The 19000-nt window shown below is 48.9% G+C and overlaps 1 protein-coding gene across 1 annotated transcript in view; it reads right to left on the bottom strand.

Annotated features, from left to right (window-relative positions):
• The window catches only part of CERS5 (ceramide synthase 5), a gene marked incomplete in the record, with an annotated part of 168294 nt that extends 158140 nt beyond the window's left edge, over positions 1-10154 (bottom strand). Inside the window, 1 exon segment of the mRNA XM_040340276.1 lies at positions 9918-10154. Within this exon segment, the coding sequence (XP_040196210.1) occupies positions 9918-10090 (173 nt within the window).
• Positions 10155-19000: the final 8846 nt, after the last annotated feature.

Raw genomic sequence — 19000 nt, 5'->3', positions numbered from 1 at the left:
ATTTTGTCAAACCTTGCACTAGCTTAAAGGACCCATTTAGAAAATTAAAAAACCAACCTTTACAATCCCTTTAACATGGGAGTATATAGAAGGGGTGCCCGGCTTTGAAAAATCAGTGCTCCCCGGGCCCCAGACAGCAAACTTTGCACACTTGTAGAGGAGAACTGTGGCTACATGTGTGCCAAGTTTGGGATCCAGGGGGATCTACAGCCGGCCAAAACCGGGTCCCCAAATTTACGATAGGAGTCTATGGAAGGGGTGCCAGACTTTGAAAAAAATAAATAAATAAATAAAATCGGTGCTTCCTGGCCGTAGGTCCCCCAGACAGAAAACTTTGTACACTTGTAGAGGAAGAGTGGGGCTATATATGCGTGCCAAGTCCGGGGGACCTACGGCTGGCCGGTACAGGGTCTCAAAAGTTCGGGAGATTAGGCGCAAAAAGGTGACTCGAGTATAAGTCAAGGGGGACATTTTCAGCGCACAAAAAATGTGCTGAAAAACTCGGCTTATGCTCGAGCACAGGGCTCGACAAAATCCGGGCGCCCGGTCGCAATTTGCGACAAGAAATAGCGACCTGTCGCCCGGGGAAGCTCGGAGACACAGGATACCCCGCGCCGGCCGGTAATTGAGGCCGCGGCTTTGTGGCCTTCTGCAGGCCTAAGCTTCCTTCTGTGATCTGACGCCATCTTGTGGTGGCTGTTGGCATGACAAGTAAAACAGCAATTCTAATGTGTTTTTCACTGCCATCTCCTTCCCTCTAATTAGAACCCCCAAACATTATATATATTTTTTATTCTAACACCCTAGAGAATAAAATGGTGGTCGTTGCAATACTTTCTGTCACACCGTATTTGCGCAGCGGTCTTACAAGCGCACTTTTTTTTGGGGGGGGGGGAGAAATACACCTTTTTTAATAAAAAAAAAAAAACACAACAGTAAAGTTAGCCCAATTTTTTTTTATATTGTGAAAGAAAATGTTACGCCGAGTAAATTGATACCCAACATGTCACGCTTCAAAATTTCCAATATAATCGGCCATTTTTGATAAATCGGCCGATTATCAAAATGAGGCCGATATTTTTCACTGACCTTCTCTGGCAGCATCAAGCGCCGCGCCGAGTGTGAAACTGACAAGTAACAGAGAGGAGAGAGAGAGGAGCTATATTACACCAGCCAATGGGACGGTATCTAGGCGGGCCGCTACGTGTATGTGGCCCCGTCCCCTTTCTAAAGCAGCCCAATCATTGGCTGGTGTAATTTAGCTGCTGGGTTCTGCCCATCCCCTGACATTGAGCTGACCGCTCCTCTGTTAGTTTCACACAGTTACACTCAGCTTAGTGTGAAACCTGCCAGTGCCACCGCAAATCATTGCCATCAGCCAGTGCCAGTGCCATCTGTCAGTGCCAACCAGTGTCACCCGCCAGTGCCAGCATCACCTGTCACTGCCACCACCAATCAGTGCCACCTGCCAGTGCCAACCAGTTCCAATTGCCAGTGTCACTGCCAATAAGTGCCACCTGCCAGTGCCATCTGTCTCAAACTAGTGCCATCTGTCAGTTCCAAATCAGTGCCATCTGTCAGTGCCACCTGCCAGTGCCAATAGTGCCATCTGTCAGTTCCAAACCAGTGCCACCTGCCAGTGCCAATTGTGCTATCTGTCAGTTCCAAGCCAGTGCCATCTGTACTGAGGACATCAAGTGTGTGCTAGAGTGATAGGAGTAAGCAGGAAGGAGTGGAGTGGGTGAGGGTGTGTGTGTGTGTGTGTGTGTGTGTGTGTGTGTGTGTGTGTGTGTGTGTGTGTGTGTGTGTGTGTGTGTGTGTGTGTGTGTGTGTGTGTGTGTTTTTTTAATCGGCCTAAAATATCGGCCACAAAAATCGGCATCATATATCGGACGCCCCAATTTCTAAATATTGGCATCGGCAAAAGAAAAACCCATATCGGTCTACCTCCAATCTAAAATTTAAAGTAGAACTGAATACAGACAAAAAATAAATAAAAATCTCACGAGCAGGTAATTTATCGCAGAAGAGACATGCAATGTCTTTGGCAAAGAAAAACACAAAACACTACATCTACCTGCCTACTTAGTCTTCTGTGACATGTAAACTGAGCTGTGCATATCACATTACATCGCAGGCATGGTCCCTGTGTCCCGGGATGATTGCCTGTTGCATACGTGCAGAGGTTGTCACCCCGCACCGGCCAATAAATATGACCAAAGATCAACACCAGGAAAAAGATGCCAGCACAGACGTGGTACCCCCTGTGGGCACACACACTGGTCTGGCAAAATAAGATAAAGCCACACAGTCAACATTTTGCATATCGGACACGGGCAAAATATATATTTACAAAATAACTGCAACCCTATAGGTGTGCAGGTGCAGTGTCATATTCTGCTCCCTATCGCAGAATGCTGCGGAAGTCACGTGGCGGGCAACTGCGCATGCGCAATGCGTTCTAAAGGCAAATGCGATGCGTTCCAGGGGATTTACGACACTACCCTTCAGTGAACCATCACAATTTGTCACGGAAGTGACGAGGAACCATACACAGAGCGGCGGCGGGGGCGGGAGAGAAAGAGACATACAGATGTAATGAGAACCATACTGTATCTGCATGTCTCTTTATCTCTCCCCCCGCTCCGTGTATTGTTCTCATTACATCTGTATGTCTTTCTCTCCGCCGCCCCGCCCGCTCTGTGTATGCTTCCTCGTCACTTCCGTCACAAATTGTGATGGGTTCACTGAACGGTAGTGTCGTGAATCCCCTGGAACGCATTGCATTTGGCGTTGGAATGCATTGCGCATGCGCAGTTCGACGCCACGTGACTTAGGCTGCATTCTGCGATAGGGAGCAAACGGTGACACTACACAGACTCTAAACGGTCACCCAGATCATGACCAATTAGTATGCCACCAAGATGTAACATGTATACAGGTGGCACATTCAAATCTTGCAGACCTTACCAGCCAGAAACAGGACAGGATCCCTGAATTTCCACCTTTAAAGAGACACTGTCACCTTGCCCATGCAGAGAAGAGTGACAGGGTCTCTGGAAAAGGCACCCCCCCCCCCCTAATATACTTACCTTATCCTCACAGCTCCTTGCTCTGCCAAGGGTGTCCTGTGGGCAATCTTTGCAGTGGTAAGAGAAAACACTACCTGAAGATTTTGCAGAATACTACCCTTCCAGGTAGGATTCAGAGACGCAGACAATTCTATTCAGCACACTATGAAGGAACATTGTGTAACAATGACTGCAGAAGGATTGCGTGATAGAGGACAGTAAGGCTCTATACACAGTAGCCAGTGAGCTGAAAGAAAAAAACAAAACAAACAGATCGCCAAGTAACGACGGTCAGTGACGATTCACACCGCTGACCGGCGTTTGGAGTTGTACACATCCTTTTATGAATTTATGCTAATGTAAGTGCAATTGCATTTTAATATTTAATTGAATAAAACAATATCACACGATGGAGATTTCTCCCATCCTTTCCTGCATTATACATATGCCAACCTAAGTGTAAGTAAACCTCCCTATCGTTTTCAGCCAAGGAAGCTGCCATCTTTGCCTCAGTTTAAGCTACAACTGCCATGATGCTGCACATGTGATCAGTTATGACACCAGCCATTGGATGGTTTGACAGTTTGGTTGAGAGCACAAGCAATGGGATTGTTACATTTCCGTCACGTCCCGAAAATGAAACTGTTTTATGGATAGGTTTTAATCTGGAGGAGGAATAAAGGAGAGACCACAAGCCCATATTTAACACCTGTTTGATTGAAAAAGCCATATATAGTATTGTATCCTGAAGATTATATTAAAGTGGTAGTAAACTCTGTACTACCACTTTCACTTACAGGTAAGCCTATCATAAGTCTTACCTGCAAGTATAAAGAATATCTCCTAAACCTGTACGGTTTAGGAGATATTCCCCTCGCAATGCACCGCTGACTGCAGCGGCGCATGCGCAGCGGGGGATCTTCGGCTAAAGGCCCGGCAGCCGCCGGACAGAAGTCTCCCGCGCGCATGCCTGGAAGACACGCCAAGGCAAGATGACATCTCGCTCGGCGTGGACCAGGTAAGTTCCCCTAACCTCGTCCCAAGGTAAGTATTTCATAATGAGCTAGTATGTGATGCATACTAGCTCATTATGGCTTTGCTTTTCAGGTATGAAAAAAAAAAGAAAGAAAAAAAAAAAAACATAGCAGTGGCTTTACTACTGCTTTGAGCCCTGGTTCACACTGGGTACGATGTGGAACGATTTGAGATGCGATTTGACATGTCAAATCGCATCTCAAATCGGCGGCAATTGTCGGCAATGGCACTGTCCTAATCAGTGCGACGCCGCATCTGCGATTTCAAAAAGTAGTTCCTGTACTACTTTTTGCGATTTCGGGCCGCGATTTACATTAAATTGCGGCCGAAATCGCAGCCGTGAAATCGCGCATTTTACCGCGATTTTGAATTCGCAGCAGTGTGAACCTAGGCTAAAAGAAGTGGAGGAGGAATAAACGAGAGACACGACATTGGTACACGATCAGTGCCCATTTACATCTACTGTTGGTGAGGAGGGCACGTCTTTGTGATACCTCACTGGAACAGGATTCACCAATATAGATGGACTCTATTTACCCCCTTAAAGACCAGGCATTTTTCTGACACTTGTTGCTTACAAGTTAAAAATCAGTAAGTTTCGTTAGAAAATGTGGGCAGCACAGTGGTGTAGTGGTTAGCACTTTCATCTAGCAGCAAAAGGGTCACTGGTTCAAATCCCGACCATGACCCCATCTGCTTGGAGTTTGCATGTTCTCCCTGTGTCTGCGTGGGTTTCCACCCACACTCCAAAGACATGCTGGTAGGTTAATTGGCACCTGGCCGTATTGACCCAGTATATATATATATGTGTGTGTACGACTGTGTCCCAAGTGTGTTGAGATCCTACTGGGTAAATGACCGCACCAGCCAGAAAGACACTGGCTGCAAAAAGCGCCTAGAGGCGATTCAGTTCGGATGTGTAGCGCTATACAAGTCATTCATTCAAAATCACAATATATATATATATTTTTTTAGCAGAGACCCTAGAGAATGAAATGGCGGTCTTTGCAATATTTTATGTCACATGGTATCGGTGCAAGTTTTCCAAACGCAATTTGTTTGGGGAAAAAATACACTTTAATGAATAAAAAAATAAACAAAACAGTAAAGTTAAACAATTTTTTTGTATAATGTGAGGTTACGCCACGTAAATAGATAACCAAAATGTCATGCTTTTAAATTGCACACGCACGTGGAATGGCGACAAACTACAGTACTTCAAAATCTCCAAAGGTGACGCTTACATTTTTTTTGCAGGATACCAGTTTAGAATTACAGAGGAGGTCTAGTGCTAGAAATATTGCTCTCACTCTAAAGATCGCAGCGATGCCCCACGTGTGGTTTGAACACCGTTTACATTTACGGGCGCAACTTACGCATGGGTTAGTTTCTTCTTTATTTTTACAGAATGCATGGTAGTTTATGTATAGAGCTGTGTAGCTGTAGACCGCTCAGGGTGCTGACGCTGACCCGTGTGCACAGCCAAAAGAACCTACAACAGGCAGGTGAGCATCAGAACTGAATCACGGAGAAACGGAAGAAGGTGGCCTTATGCCCGGTACACACGATCCGATTATCAGACAAATGATCGTCCGTTTTTTTTTTTTTGTATGCTAATCTCACCCCGAATCTGATGAGTTTACTAAAGTCACAAAAATTCTCGTACGGCAGAATAAAAAAAAATGGGAAGCGATGTCATGTGTTGTATTGCATTTTCGAATGACAGCTGTACTGATTTAACGAAAATCGTACGATCTGGCATCGTACGAAAAAAAATCCCGTGCATGTCCGATAGAATAAAAATCGGATGAACTGTCCTGATCGGCTCTAGAAAGCTCTGTACCAACGATCCGATTATCGTACGATCGTTTCGAAAGCGGCATTTTTCGTACGATTTTCGGATCGTGTGTACGGACGGGGCTTTAGTCTGAGGAGTCATGTTTTCTTTTTTTTCTTTTACATCATGTGGAAGGCCAGGTATGTGCCCATTACTTACCTGGGGAAGAGATGGCACCAGGATGTAGTATGGGAAGAAGGCAAGTCGGTGGAAGCAGTGTGTGATGCTTTGGGCAATGTTCTGCTGGGAAACCTTGGGTCCTGCTATTCATGTGGCTGTTACTTTGCAGTCCATGCCCCAACGGGTCAGGGCTGATTTGGTGGCAAATGCTTAAAGCGGGGGTTCACCCAAAAAAAAAATGTTTTAAATGACATCTAGCAGAGCCAGCATAGTAAGGACATTACATTTCGGCAGGTCATTTTTTTTCCTTCTCCGTACATACCTTTATATCCTGATGTTGTCCAGGGCTTCCGGGTTCCGATGACTGCGGGACGGGGCGTTCCTATCCTTCCGATCGATAATTTACGGCTTGTGAAACAGGTGACCTGTCGCACAACGCGCGTCACCAGATGTCGGGAAATACCCGAGCTGCGAGTCGGCGCTATACGGTGCCTGCGCAGTCGGCTCTACACGGCGGGCGCAGGCGCCGTATAGTGCTGACTCGCAGCTCGGCTATTTCCGGAAATCTGGTGACGCGCGTTGTGCGACAGGTCACCTGTTTCACAAGCCGTCAATCATCGATCGGAAGTATAGGAACGCCCAGTCCCGCAGTCATCGGAACGCCCAGTCCCGGAGTCATCAGAACGCGGAAGCCCTGGACCAAATCAGGATATAAAGGTAAGTACAGAGAAAAAAAAAATATGACCTGCCAAAATGTAATGTCCTTACTATGCTGGCTCTAATGGTAAAAAATGTATTTTTAGGGTGAACCTCCACTTTAATATTAGGCGAGGGATCATAATGTTATGGCTGCTGCTGGTGTGTGTGTGTATATGTGTGTATGTGAAAATATAAATTATATATATATATATATATATATATATATATATATATATATATATATATATATATATATATATATATATATATATATATATATATATATATATATATATATATATATATATATATATATACACACACATACATACATACATACACACATACATATATACATACATACACACGTCAGGGTAACAGAGGAGGGTGGGGGAGGATATATTACTTCCAGTGTCACTGGGCTAGATCAATGGATCAGTTACAGGGATCGATACTGAAAAGAGACAACGTATATATATTTTTTAAATTGAGAATCACAGTGCACTATAAAATGAAGCAGAATACATGATGATCAATTCCCCCCATTGTGTACATGTCACACAGGGACTAAACAGAGCAATCCGTGTCATGCTTAGTATCATGGGGGGGGGGGGGAGGGTCAGTGAACATTATAATCAGATGTCATAGGGAAGGGACTATGGAGGGAGGTAGGATGAGGATACAGAAGTTGTAGATTAGTGATGGGGATCACAGAGTTGTATAGAAGATGAATCTTGTGACTGGTGACACAGAGCCGTGTACGGGGGATGGGGTGGGGGAGGGTGTAATTTATTATGGATGTGTATACTGGATAGGGCGATCGGTGAGTGTAGGACAATTGTGTACATTGAGCAATCGGAGTGAATGTTGGTGATCGGTGTATATAGGGCGATCGGTGAGTGTAGGACAATCGGTGTAAATTATGGTTGGTGTATATTGAGCAATCGGTGTGAATGTTGGTGATCGGTGAGTCTAGGGGGGTGATCGGTGAGTCTAGGGGGGGTGACCAGTGTATATTATAAACAGCATATTTATTGTGATCGGTGTGTTTAGGTCAGTGTTTCTCACTTCCAGTCCTCAAGGCACACAAACAGGTCATGTTTTCAGGCTTTTCATTATTTTACACAGATTTCATCAGTTTTACTGCCTTAGTAATTACCACAGCCCTTTGATCTGAAGGAAATCCTGAAAACATGACCTGTTGGTACGCCTTGAGGACTGGAATTGAGAAACACTGCTCTAGGGTGATGGGTGTGTGTAGGACAATTAGTGCAAATGCAGATCGGTGTGTATGTACAGTATATATATATATATATATATGGGAATTGGTGAGTGTGATCTGTGTATACAGGGTGATAAGCATAACATACAATCAGTGATAGGTGTGTATAATCAGTGTACAGGGGGGGGGTGTGATAGGTGTGTATAATCAGTGTACAGGGGGGGGGGGGGGGGGGGTGTGATAGGTGTGTATAATCAGTGTACAGGGGGGGGGGGGGGTGTGATAGGTGTGTATAATCAGTGTATATAGTGCGAGGAGAGTGATATAAGTATACGGGTATACAATACAGGAGGAGGTGATTGGTATAGATTGGCATTTCTCAACCTTTTTCCAGTTAAGGCGTCCTTTAAAAATCTGCACAATCTTGAGGCCCCCCCCCCCCTCACATACAAAATGTAAAAAAATGTAATGATTGGCTTTACACAACAACAACAACATCCGCACACATAGGGCACCGAACATTAGAGGTGATTTATTCTTTCAAAGCAAATACACCTTTGCCCACTGGTACACCCTGGTTGGAAGAGGTTGGTATAGAGGACTTACAGATAGAGGAGGTGATCGGGGGCACAGCAGGCGGTGTGACCCCATTACCACGATCCCCAGTGTCACTCATTTATCACAACATGGCCTTCCCGTGTCACCCCTCTACCACGACATCTCTGCCACCCTCAACCCGCTGCCACAACATCTCTGCCACCCTCAACCCGCTACCACTACATCTCTGCCACCCTCACCCCGCTACCAAGACATCTCTGCCACCCTCAACCCGCTACCACAACATCTCTGCCCCCCTCACCCCGCTGCCACAACATCTCTGCCACCCTCAACCCGCTACCACAACATCTCTGCCCCCCTCACCCCGCTGCCACAACATCTCTGCCACCCTCAACCCGCTACCACAACATCTCTGCCACCCTCACCCCGCTACCACATCTCTGCCACCGTCACCCCGCTACCAACACCTCTGCCACCCTCACCCCGCTACCAACACCTCTCTGCTACCCCCACCCTGCTACCAACACATCTCTGCCACCCTCACCCTGCTACCACAACATCTCTGCCAACCTCACTCCGCTACCAACACATCTCTGCCACCCTCACCCCGCTACCACGACATCTCTGCCACCCTCAACCCGCTACCACGACATCTCTGCCACCCTCAACCCGCTACCACGACATCTCTGCCACCCTCAACCCGCTACCACGACATCTCTGCCACCCTCACCCTGCTACCACGACATCTCTGCCACCCTCACCCCACTAGCACGACATCTCTGCCACCCTCACCCCACTAGCACGACATCTCTGCCACCCTCAACCCACTACCACAACATCTCTGCCACCCTCATTCCGCTACCACAACATCTCTGCCACCCTCACCCTGCTACCAAAACATCTCTGCCACCCTCACCCCACGACCACAACATCCCTGCCACCCTCAACCACAACATCTCTGCCACCCTCAACCCACTACCACAACATCGCTGCCACCCTCACCACGCTACCAAGACATCTCTGCCACCCTCACCACGCTACCACATCTCTGCCACCCCCACCCCGCTACAAGACATCTCTGCCACCCTCACCCTGCTACCACAACATCGCTGCCACCCTCACCACGCTACCAAGACATCTCTGCCACCCTCACCATGCTACCAAGACATCTCTGCCACCCCCACCCCGCTACAAGACATCTCTGCCAGCCTCACCCCACCATCTCTGCCAGCCTCACCCTACTTTCACATCTCTGCCACCCTCACTACATCTCTACCACCACAACATCTCTGCCACCCTCACCCCACTACCCCTGGATGTGCCCCCATTACCATATAATGTTTTCCAGTGCCCCCCCCCCCCGGTGTCCTCTCACCTCTCGAATAGCAGCCTAAGGGTGAAGATGCCTAGCGCAATGGGTAAGACGTAGAGGAGGTGCCCGGCCCGGGGGTATTGCTCCCCGCCCTCGGTATCCGCCAGGTCCGCCCAGGTGACATTCTGCGGCAACCAGAAGCGCTCATTCCAGAACCAGGCCGAGAGGGCAGACATCTTCCCGCCGCAGCCGGAGCGCCGACACTGAGGATGACCACACCCCCTCCACTCTCAGCCCTGACACGGACGTTGGGCGGGGCCGGGGCGGGACTCCGAAGGTCTCACCCTCCTCCATCTAACTACACTGGCAGCTCCCCTCCCGTATAGCAACTGCGCATGTGCCGAGGTGCAACATTAAAAGGCGTATGCCGTGGAAACCTCTCCCCTGCAGCAACGGCGCATGCGCCAGATTAAGGCAAAGCAAGCCGAGCTGCAGATCTTCGCGTTACATAGTGACAGCCGAGCTCTTCATATGTATCTATGGCCGAATAGATCTCATCCTACAGCGTGACAGCTGAGCGGGGACACAGGCATGGTTCAGCATTATTAACAGTGCCGAAACACGGGGGTGGGGGGTGGTACAGGGGCGGGGCATTGAAGTTCGAGGTGCTGAGGGCAGGGGGGGCTGTCAGTGGGGGAGGGGGTTGTATTTAGTAGGGTGGGCAGAAGGATGGTTGTTGGTCTGTAAGTGGGAGGGGTCAGTAGACAGGGTGGAGACCTGTGGGCGAGGGCAGTAGTCAAAGGTGGAGATCTGTCGGCGGTAGTCAGGGGTGGGGATCTGTGGGAGGGGGCGGTAGTCAGGGGTGGGGATCTGTGGGAGGGGGCGGTAGTCTGGGATGGAGAGGGGGTGGTATTCGGGGTGGGGATCTGTCAGTGGTTTTCGGGGGTGGAGATCTGTAGGTGGTGTAGAGGGGGCAGTATTCAGGGGTAGAGATCTGTGGGGAGGGGGTGGTAGTCAGGGGTGGGGATCTGTCGTGCGTGGGGTGGAGATCTGTGAACGAGGGCAGTAGTCGTGGTGGAGATCTGTGGGAGAGGGCAGTAGGTGGGGAGGGGGCGGTAATCGGGGATGGGGATCTGTCAGCGGTAGGGGGGAGGGGTAGAGATGAGGAGCGGTATTTGGGGTGGAGATCTGTCATGGTGAGGGGGTGGTAGTTGGGGGTGAAGATTAGTTGGGTGGGGATCTGGGAGAGGTAGTTGGGGGTGAGGATGTTGGCGGCGGGGGGCGGAGAGGATCTGTGGGAGGGGGCGGTAGTCATGGCGGGGATCTGTTTCTGCGGTGGGAGGGGACAGTAGTCGGGTGAAGATCTGTGGAAGGGCGCGGTAGTCAGGGGTGAAGATCTGTCGGCGGTGGGAGGGGGCGGTAGTCGGGGGTGGGGATCTTTCTGCGGGAGGGGGCGGGGATCTGTTGGCGGTAGGGGATCTGTGATTGGGGTGGGGATCTGTCGGCTGTGGGATGGGTGGTAGTCAGGGGTGGGGATTGGTGGGAGGGTGCGGTAGTCGGGGTGGGGATCTGTCAGTAATGGGAGGGGGCGGTAGTCGGTGGCATCTGTCGGGAGGGGGTGGGGATCTGTGGGAGGGGTTGGGGTGTATAATACCTCAACACACAGCGGTTAGACCCCTCTCACACTGGGGCGTTTTTCAGGCGCTTTTGGGCTAAAAATAGCACCTAAAAAACTTCTCCCTTGCAGTCTCCTGGCTTTCACACTGAGGATGTTAAAAAAAAAAAAAGTCCTGCAAGCAGCATCGCCCATTGTAATGAATCGGCACCGCTGCGGAAGTGCCTGCAAAATGTTTTTGCAGTGGCGCTACACAAGCGCATTTAACCCCTTCATCTGCCGCTAGGGAGGTTAAAAGTGCCCCGCTAGTGGCGAATAGTGCCACTAAAATGACGGTAAAGCACCGCTAAAACTTAGGTGCTTCCCCGTGCTTCACTGTGGCGGCGTATCGATCGAGTGATCCCTTTTATAGGGAGACTCGATCGATGATGTCAGTCCTACAGCCACACCCCCTACAGTTGTAAACACACACTAGGTGAACCCTAACTCCTACAGCGCCCCCTGTGGTTAACTCCCAAACTGCAACTAATTTTCACAATAAACAATGCAATTTAAATGCATTTTTTGCTGTGAAAATGACAATGGTCCCAAAAATGTGTCAAAATTGTCCGACGTGTCCGCCATAATGTCGCAGTCACGAAAAAAATCGCTGATCGCCGCCATTAGTAGTAAAAAAAAAAAAACTATCCCCTATTTTGTAAACGCTATAAATTTTGCGCAAACCAATCGATAAACGCTTATTGTGATTTTTTTTTTCCAAAAATATGTAGAAGAATACGTATCGGCCTAAACTGAGGAAAAATAAATGTTATATATGTTTTTGGGGGATATTTATTATAGCAAAAAGTAAAAAATATTGCATTTTTTTCAAAATTGTCGCTCTATTTTTGTTTATAGCGCAAAAAATAAAAACCGCAGAGGTGATTAAATACCACCAAAAGAAAGCTCTATTTGTGGGGAAAAAAAGGACGCCAATTTTGTTTGGGAGCCACGTCGCACGACCGCGCAATTGTCTGTTAAAGCGACGCAGTGCCGAATCGCAAAACCTGGCCTGGCCATTTAGCTGCCTAAAGGTCCGGGGCTTAAAAGGGAGTTCCACCCAAAAATGGAACTTCCGCTTAATCCACTCCTCTCCCCCTTACATGCCACATTTGGCATGTCATTTTTTGGGGGGGTGGGGGCTTCAGGAGAAGGGGACTTCCTGTCCCACTTCCTCCTTCCGCCGAGGGGCTGCAAAGGCGATACGTCATATCGCCTTTTGGCTGCCCCTCCCTGTAGGCGATCGCCTGGGACACGTGACAGGTCCCAGGCGATCGCCTGTCCAATCAAACAGCGCCGGGCCGCGCGCGCATGCGCAGTGGGTGCCCGGCCGTGAAGCCGAAAGCTGTCACGGCCGGGTGCCCACAGTGACAATGAAGACGCCGGCCGGGGAGGGGGGGAGAAGAGCGGACCCCCGGCCGGCGCGTTTCTGGAACGCTGGAGGAGGTAAGTGTCAGTTTATTAAAAGCCAGCAGCTACACTTTTTGTAGCTGCTGACTTTTAATAAACTTAAAAAATGGGTGGAAAACCCCTTTAAGTGTTTAACCTACAGGTAAGCATAGATTAAGGCTTACCTGTAGGTGCAACAAATATCTCCCAAACCTAAAAGGTTTAGGAGATATTTTCAGAAATCTACGGCTGAGCGTGCTGCTTCTAAAGGCGATCATGCCGTTAGTGGCGGCACCCGTGCGCATGCGTGGGAATGATATCATCGTTGCTCCGGCCAGTCACAGGGCCAGAGCAGCGATACCCGTATCGGGTATCATGGCGGCGACAAAGTATGTGACCAAGGACCGCTGTGGGGACTTCGATCTCAGGTAAGTAATTCATAATGAGCTAGTATGCTAAGCATACTAGCTCATTATGCCTTTGTCTTGCAGGGTTTTTTTTTTTTTTTTTAGAGAGGGTTTACTTCCTCTTTAAGGGTTGCTCACCACCAGTTGTCCCACTGCATACTAGCTCATTATGAAATACTGTACTTACCTTAGAATGAAGCGTCGGCATCACCTCCCAGTCACCGCTGAGGGAGCTGAAATGTTCCCTCCGCGTTTCTTTCATGCGCATGATGTCAGCGGCTGCATGCAAGGTGAATATCTCCATACAGGTTTGTCATTCTGGGTCACATTGCTGGTTTCATTGTTTATCAATGCATGTGTTATTATGTTTATTTCTGTTACTATTAGAATGCTATATGATTTACCAATCATTCTTCTGTTATACATTGTTACTCATTGTATGATCTCTGTCCTATCAGTGTATGTACAGTGTATATATGATCTCTGTGCTATCAGTGTATGTACAGTGTATATATGATCTCTGTCCTATCAGTGTATGTACAGTGTATATATGATCTATGTCCTATCAGTGTATGTACAGTGTATATATGATCTCTGTCCTATCAGTGTATGTACAGTGTATATATGATCTCTGTCCTATCAGTGTATGTACAGTGTATATATGATCTATGTCCTATCAGTGTATGTACAGTGTATATATGATCTATGTCCTATCAGTGTATGTACAGTGTATATATGATCTCTGTCCCATCAGTGTATGTACAGTGTATATATGATCTCTGTCCTATCAGTGTATGTACAGTGTATATATGATCTCCGTCTTATCAGTGTATGTACAGTGTATATATGATCTCTGTCCTATCAGTGTATGTACAGTGTATATATGATCTATGTCCTATCAGTGTATGTACAGTGTATATATGATCTCTGTCCCATCAGTGTATGTACAGTGTATATATGATCTCTGTCCTATCAGTGTATGTACAGTGTATATATGATCTCTGTCCTATCAGTGTATGTACAGTGTATATATGATCTCTGTCCTATCAGTGTATGTACAGTGTATATATGATCTATGTCCTATCAGTGTATGTACAGTGTATATATGATCTCTGTCCTATCAGTGTATGTACAGTGTATATATGATCTATGTCCTATCAGTGTATGTACAGTGTATATATGATCTATGTCCTATCAGTGTATGTACAGTGTATATATGATCTCTGTCCTATCAGTGTATGTACAGTGTATATATGATCTCTGTCCTATCAGTGTATGTACAGTGTATATATGATCTATGTCCTATCAGTGTATGTACAGTGTATATATGATCTATGTCCTATCAGTGTATGTACAGTGTATATATGATCTATGTCCTATCAGTGTATGTAAGCTGTATGTATGATCTCTGTCCTATCAGTGTATGTACAGTGTATGTATGATCTATGTCCTATCAGTGTATGTACAGTGTATATATGATCTCTGTCATATTAGTGTATGTACAGTGTATATATGATCCCTGTGCTATCTGTGTATTGTACAGTGTATATATAAACTCTATCCTATCAGTGTATGCAGGGCTGGCCCAAGACATTGTGCTGCCTGGGTCCAAGAATGAAATGCTGCCCCCCCCCCCTCCCACAAAAAAAAAAATCACACCCACCAAAACGCCCCCACATCCATTAATTTATATCATGACAATTAAAGCTAAAATTAAATGTATCAGGAAGTCAGATTTACATGCAACAGTGGTGGTGGTGTGGGGTTCCATTTAATGCAGCTGTGGTGATACGGGGGTTCAGACAGAGGCAGCAGTGGTGGTGGGGCGGTTCAGTCAGAGGCAGCGGTGGTGGTGGGGCGGTTCAGTCAGAGGCAGCGGTGGTGGTGGGGCGGTTCAGTCAAAGGGAGATGTGATGGGGGGGTTCAGTGCAAGGCAGCAGTGGTGGGGAGGAGAGGTGGGGTTCAGTCAGAGGTAGCGGTGGTGAGGTGGTTCAGTCAGAGACAGCGGTGGTGGTGGGGGGGGGTTTAGTCAGAGGCAGCAGTGATGGTGGTTTTGGGTGGTTCAGTCAGAGGCAGTGGTGATAGGGAGGGGAGGGTCAGTCAAACGGAGATGTGGTGGGGGGGTTCAGACAGAGGCATCGGTGGTGGGGGGTTCAGGCAGCGGTGGTGGTGGGGGGCTCAGACAGAGGCAGCAGTAATGGTGGGGGGTTCAGTCAGAGGCAGCGGTGGTGGGTTTGTTCAGACAGAGGCAGCGGTAGTGTGGGGGGGTGGGGGTTTCAGTCAGAGGCAGCGGTGGTGGTGGGGGATTCAGACAGAGGCAGCGGTGGTGGTGGGGGGTTCAGTCAGAGGCAGCGGTGGTGGGTTTGTTCAGACAGAGGTAGCGGTGGTGGTGGGGGATTCAGACAGAGGCAGCGGTGGTGGTGGGGGGTTCAGTCAGAGGCAGCGGTGATGGTGGGGGGTTCAGTCAGAGGCAGCGGTGATGGTGGGGGGTTCAGTCAGAGGCAGCGGTGGTAGGGTGGTTCAGACAGAGGCAGCGGTGATGGTGGGGGGTTCAGTCAGAGGCAGCGGTGGTAGGGTGGTTCAGACAGAGGCAGCGGTGGTGGTGGGGGGTTCAGTCAGAGGCAGCGGTGGTGGTGGGGGGTTCAGTCAGAGGCAGCGGTGATGGTGGGGGGTTCAGTCAGAGGCAGTGGTGATGGTGGGGGGTTCAGACAGAGGCAGCGGTGATGGTGGGGGGTTCAGTCAGAGGCAGCGGTGATGGTGGGGGGTTCAGACAGGCAGCGGTAATGGTGGGGGGTTCAGTCAGAGGCAGTGGTGGTGGGGGATTCAGACAGAGGAAGCGGAGGTGGTGGGGGGTTCAGTCAGAGGCAGCAGTGGTGGTGGGGGGTTCAGTCAGAGGCAGCGGTGATGGTGGGGGGTTCAGTCAGAGGCAGCGGTGATGGTGGGGGGTTCAGTCAGAGGCAGCGGTGGTAGGGTGGTTCAGACAGAGGCAGCGGTGATGGTGGGGGGGTTCAGTCAGAGGCAGCGGTGGTGGGGGGTTCAGTCAGAGGCAGCGGTGGTAGGGTGGTTCAGACAGAGGCAGCAGTGATGGTGGTGTTGTGGGGTTCAGTCAGAGGCAGCGGTGATGGGGAGGGGGAGTCAGTCAAATGGAGATGTGATGGGGGGGGTTCAGTCAGAGGCAGCGGTGGTGGGGTGGGGAGGTTCAGACAAAGGCAACGATGGTGGGGGGGTTCAGACATCGGTGCAGTGTTTTCTGCAAATATGTGTAGGGTAAGGAGATATATCTTGCACCCAGGCCCGGATTTTCTCCCTTTGCCGCCCCAAGGACGGGTCCTTCAATGCCGCCCCCCCCCCCCCCCACACACACACACACACACCATCACATTGGGGGCTTCTGAGAGCCCCCCTCCCCATGTAATAGAAATTAGGTAAAAAAAATAAAAATGTAATTACATAAAAAATCCCAACCCCCCCCCCCCCCAAAAAAAAACTGAAAGTACTTGTTTGCATATCTTTTCCATCTCTCTCTTCTGGAACGGTTAGAATATCCCACTCCATCCGCTGATTGGCTGAGAGATTCTCATACTGACAGCTGAGTAGACATCCAGCTGCTGACCAGTCAGAGTACAGCAAAAAGTTTGCAGGTGTACTCCTCTAGCACTCTCCACTAAATCATGCCATTCACAGCACTGATTGGCCGAACAGTTGCCTGACTGACATCTCCATGTGGAACAGTCGTGAAGCGTCTCCTTAGCCCACCTCCTTCACAGCACTGATTGGCCGAGCTGTTGTCTGACTGACATCTCCATCTGGAACAGTCGTGAAGCGTCTCCTTAGCCCGCTCCCTCACAGCACTGATTGGCCGAACAGTTGCCTGACTGACATCTCCATGTGGAACAGTCGTGAAGCGTCTCCTTAGCCCACCTCCTTCACAGCACTGATTGGCCGAGCTGTTGCCTGACTGACATCTCCATCTGGAACAGCCGTGAAGCTTCTGCTTAGCCCGCCCCCTCACGGCACTGATTGGCCGAGCTGTTGTCTGACTAACAGCTCCATCTGGAATGCTCACAAAGCTTCTCCTTTCCTATTGACATAATTGACCAACACGTTGCCCCTGATTGGACAGCGCTAGGGTTGCCACCTTTTCTTCAAGTCAAACCTGAACACTTTAGCGGCCCACTGCAATTTTTTTTATAGTATAACCTATACATATATTTTGCTATTAAACACCATTTCTGATCATATGAAGTTAATACCAAGAGTTCCCCTTTACATCAGAGTTCCCCTTTTTAAATCTGAATCTACAGAGTTCCCCTTTTACATCTGAACTCGCAGAGTTCCCTTTCCCTTTCACTTTCACTCTGCAGACTCTGATGTAAGGGGGAACTCTGGGGCCTCTAACATAAGGGATGTTCTGGAAACCATGATCTAAGGGGGAACACAGGGAACTCTGATATACAGGAGGACTCTGATGTAAGGGGGAACACTGTTGCCTCTGGTGTAAAGGGGAACTCCGATGTAAGGGGTGCTCTGAGAACCCTGACTCACCTTTGTGTACTCAATCAGAGGCAGGAGAGAAAAGGGAGAGTGGGGAGACATTCACAGACAGGGATGGATGGTGAGCTCACTCACCCCCTGGCAGTCAGCACCCCTCATCCAGATGTATCTGAGGCTGCTGGACTTTAAATTTCCAGTCCCAACTTTCCTTTTCTGAGGCACAGCACTGAGGATTGGAGTGTGGGCAGACACAGAGGGGACAGGGTGGGAGAATAGGTGTAGTTCGAGCCCTCTCTCAGGCAGTGTGAAAGAGACAACTGCAGCTATAAACCCTGCTGGCAAGCCATAGTCCAGGCTAAATAATGTGTCCGGGTTTCAGGCTTTTTGAAACCCGGACACATGATTCTAAACCCGAAACTGTCCGGGTGAATCCTGGACAGGTGGCAACCCTAGACAGCGCTCTCTCGGACTGGAAGCCTCGGGAAAGTTCTGTGGCTCGGGTGCCTCACTATAGGCTGGTTGTGCGGGAACGCTCGGGAACCTTCAGGAAAGTTGCTAAGCGACGTAAAGAGCATAGCGAGGACTGATCAGCGATTGGCTGTAAGCGGCGTGACGTCCCCGCACAGGCGGCGCCGCCCCTGCACCCGCTGCCGCCCCGAGGCCTGGCTCGGTTCACACTGCTGCGCTGTGAATTTGTTTGTTTTTTTTGTCCTGTGTTAGGTGTGAATTTAGCGCGATTTTACTCTGAATTTCAGGAGTTGGACATAGCTGCGTTTGATGTTCTAGCCAATGGAATCATAATGAAAAAAAAAAGTGTTAACTTTCTGTGTACTTCCTGTTTTTTGTGGAGAGTAGTGTGGTGGAATTCGCACATATGTGAACCATCAATGCGATTCCAGGACGATTTACATTGATGTCTATGGAGATTAAATTCGCAACGCAACGCTGTAAACTCGCACATGACCCTTTTTTTTATCGCATCGCATTCGTACAGGAATTGCAACGCATGTATGTGAACGACCGTCATTGAAAACATAGGGCCAGATTCACATACAAGAGCGGCGGCGTAATGTATCGTAGATACGTTACACCGCCGCAATTTTTCATCGCAAGTGCCTGATTCACCAAGCACTTGCGATGAAAACCTACGCCGGCGGCCTCCGGCGCAAGGACAGCAGCCGCCATTGAACAGCCACATCACC

The sequence above is a fragment of the Rana temporaria genome, chromosome 2 (genome assembly GCF_905171775.1).
Source record: "Rana temporaria chromosome 2, aRanTem1.1, whole genome shotgun sequence".
Taxonomy (NCBI): Eukaryota; Metazoa; Chordata; class Amphibia; order Anura; family Ranidae; genus Rana; species Rana temporaria.
The sequence above is the reverse complement of the archived record's forward strand: the minus strand, read 5'-3'. Positions and strand labels throughout refer to the sequence as shown.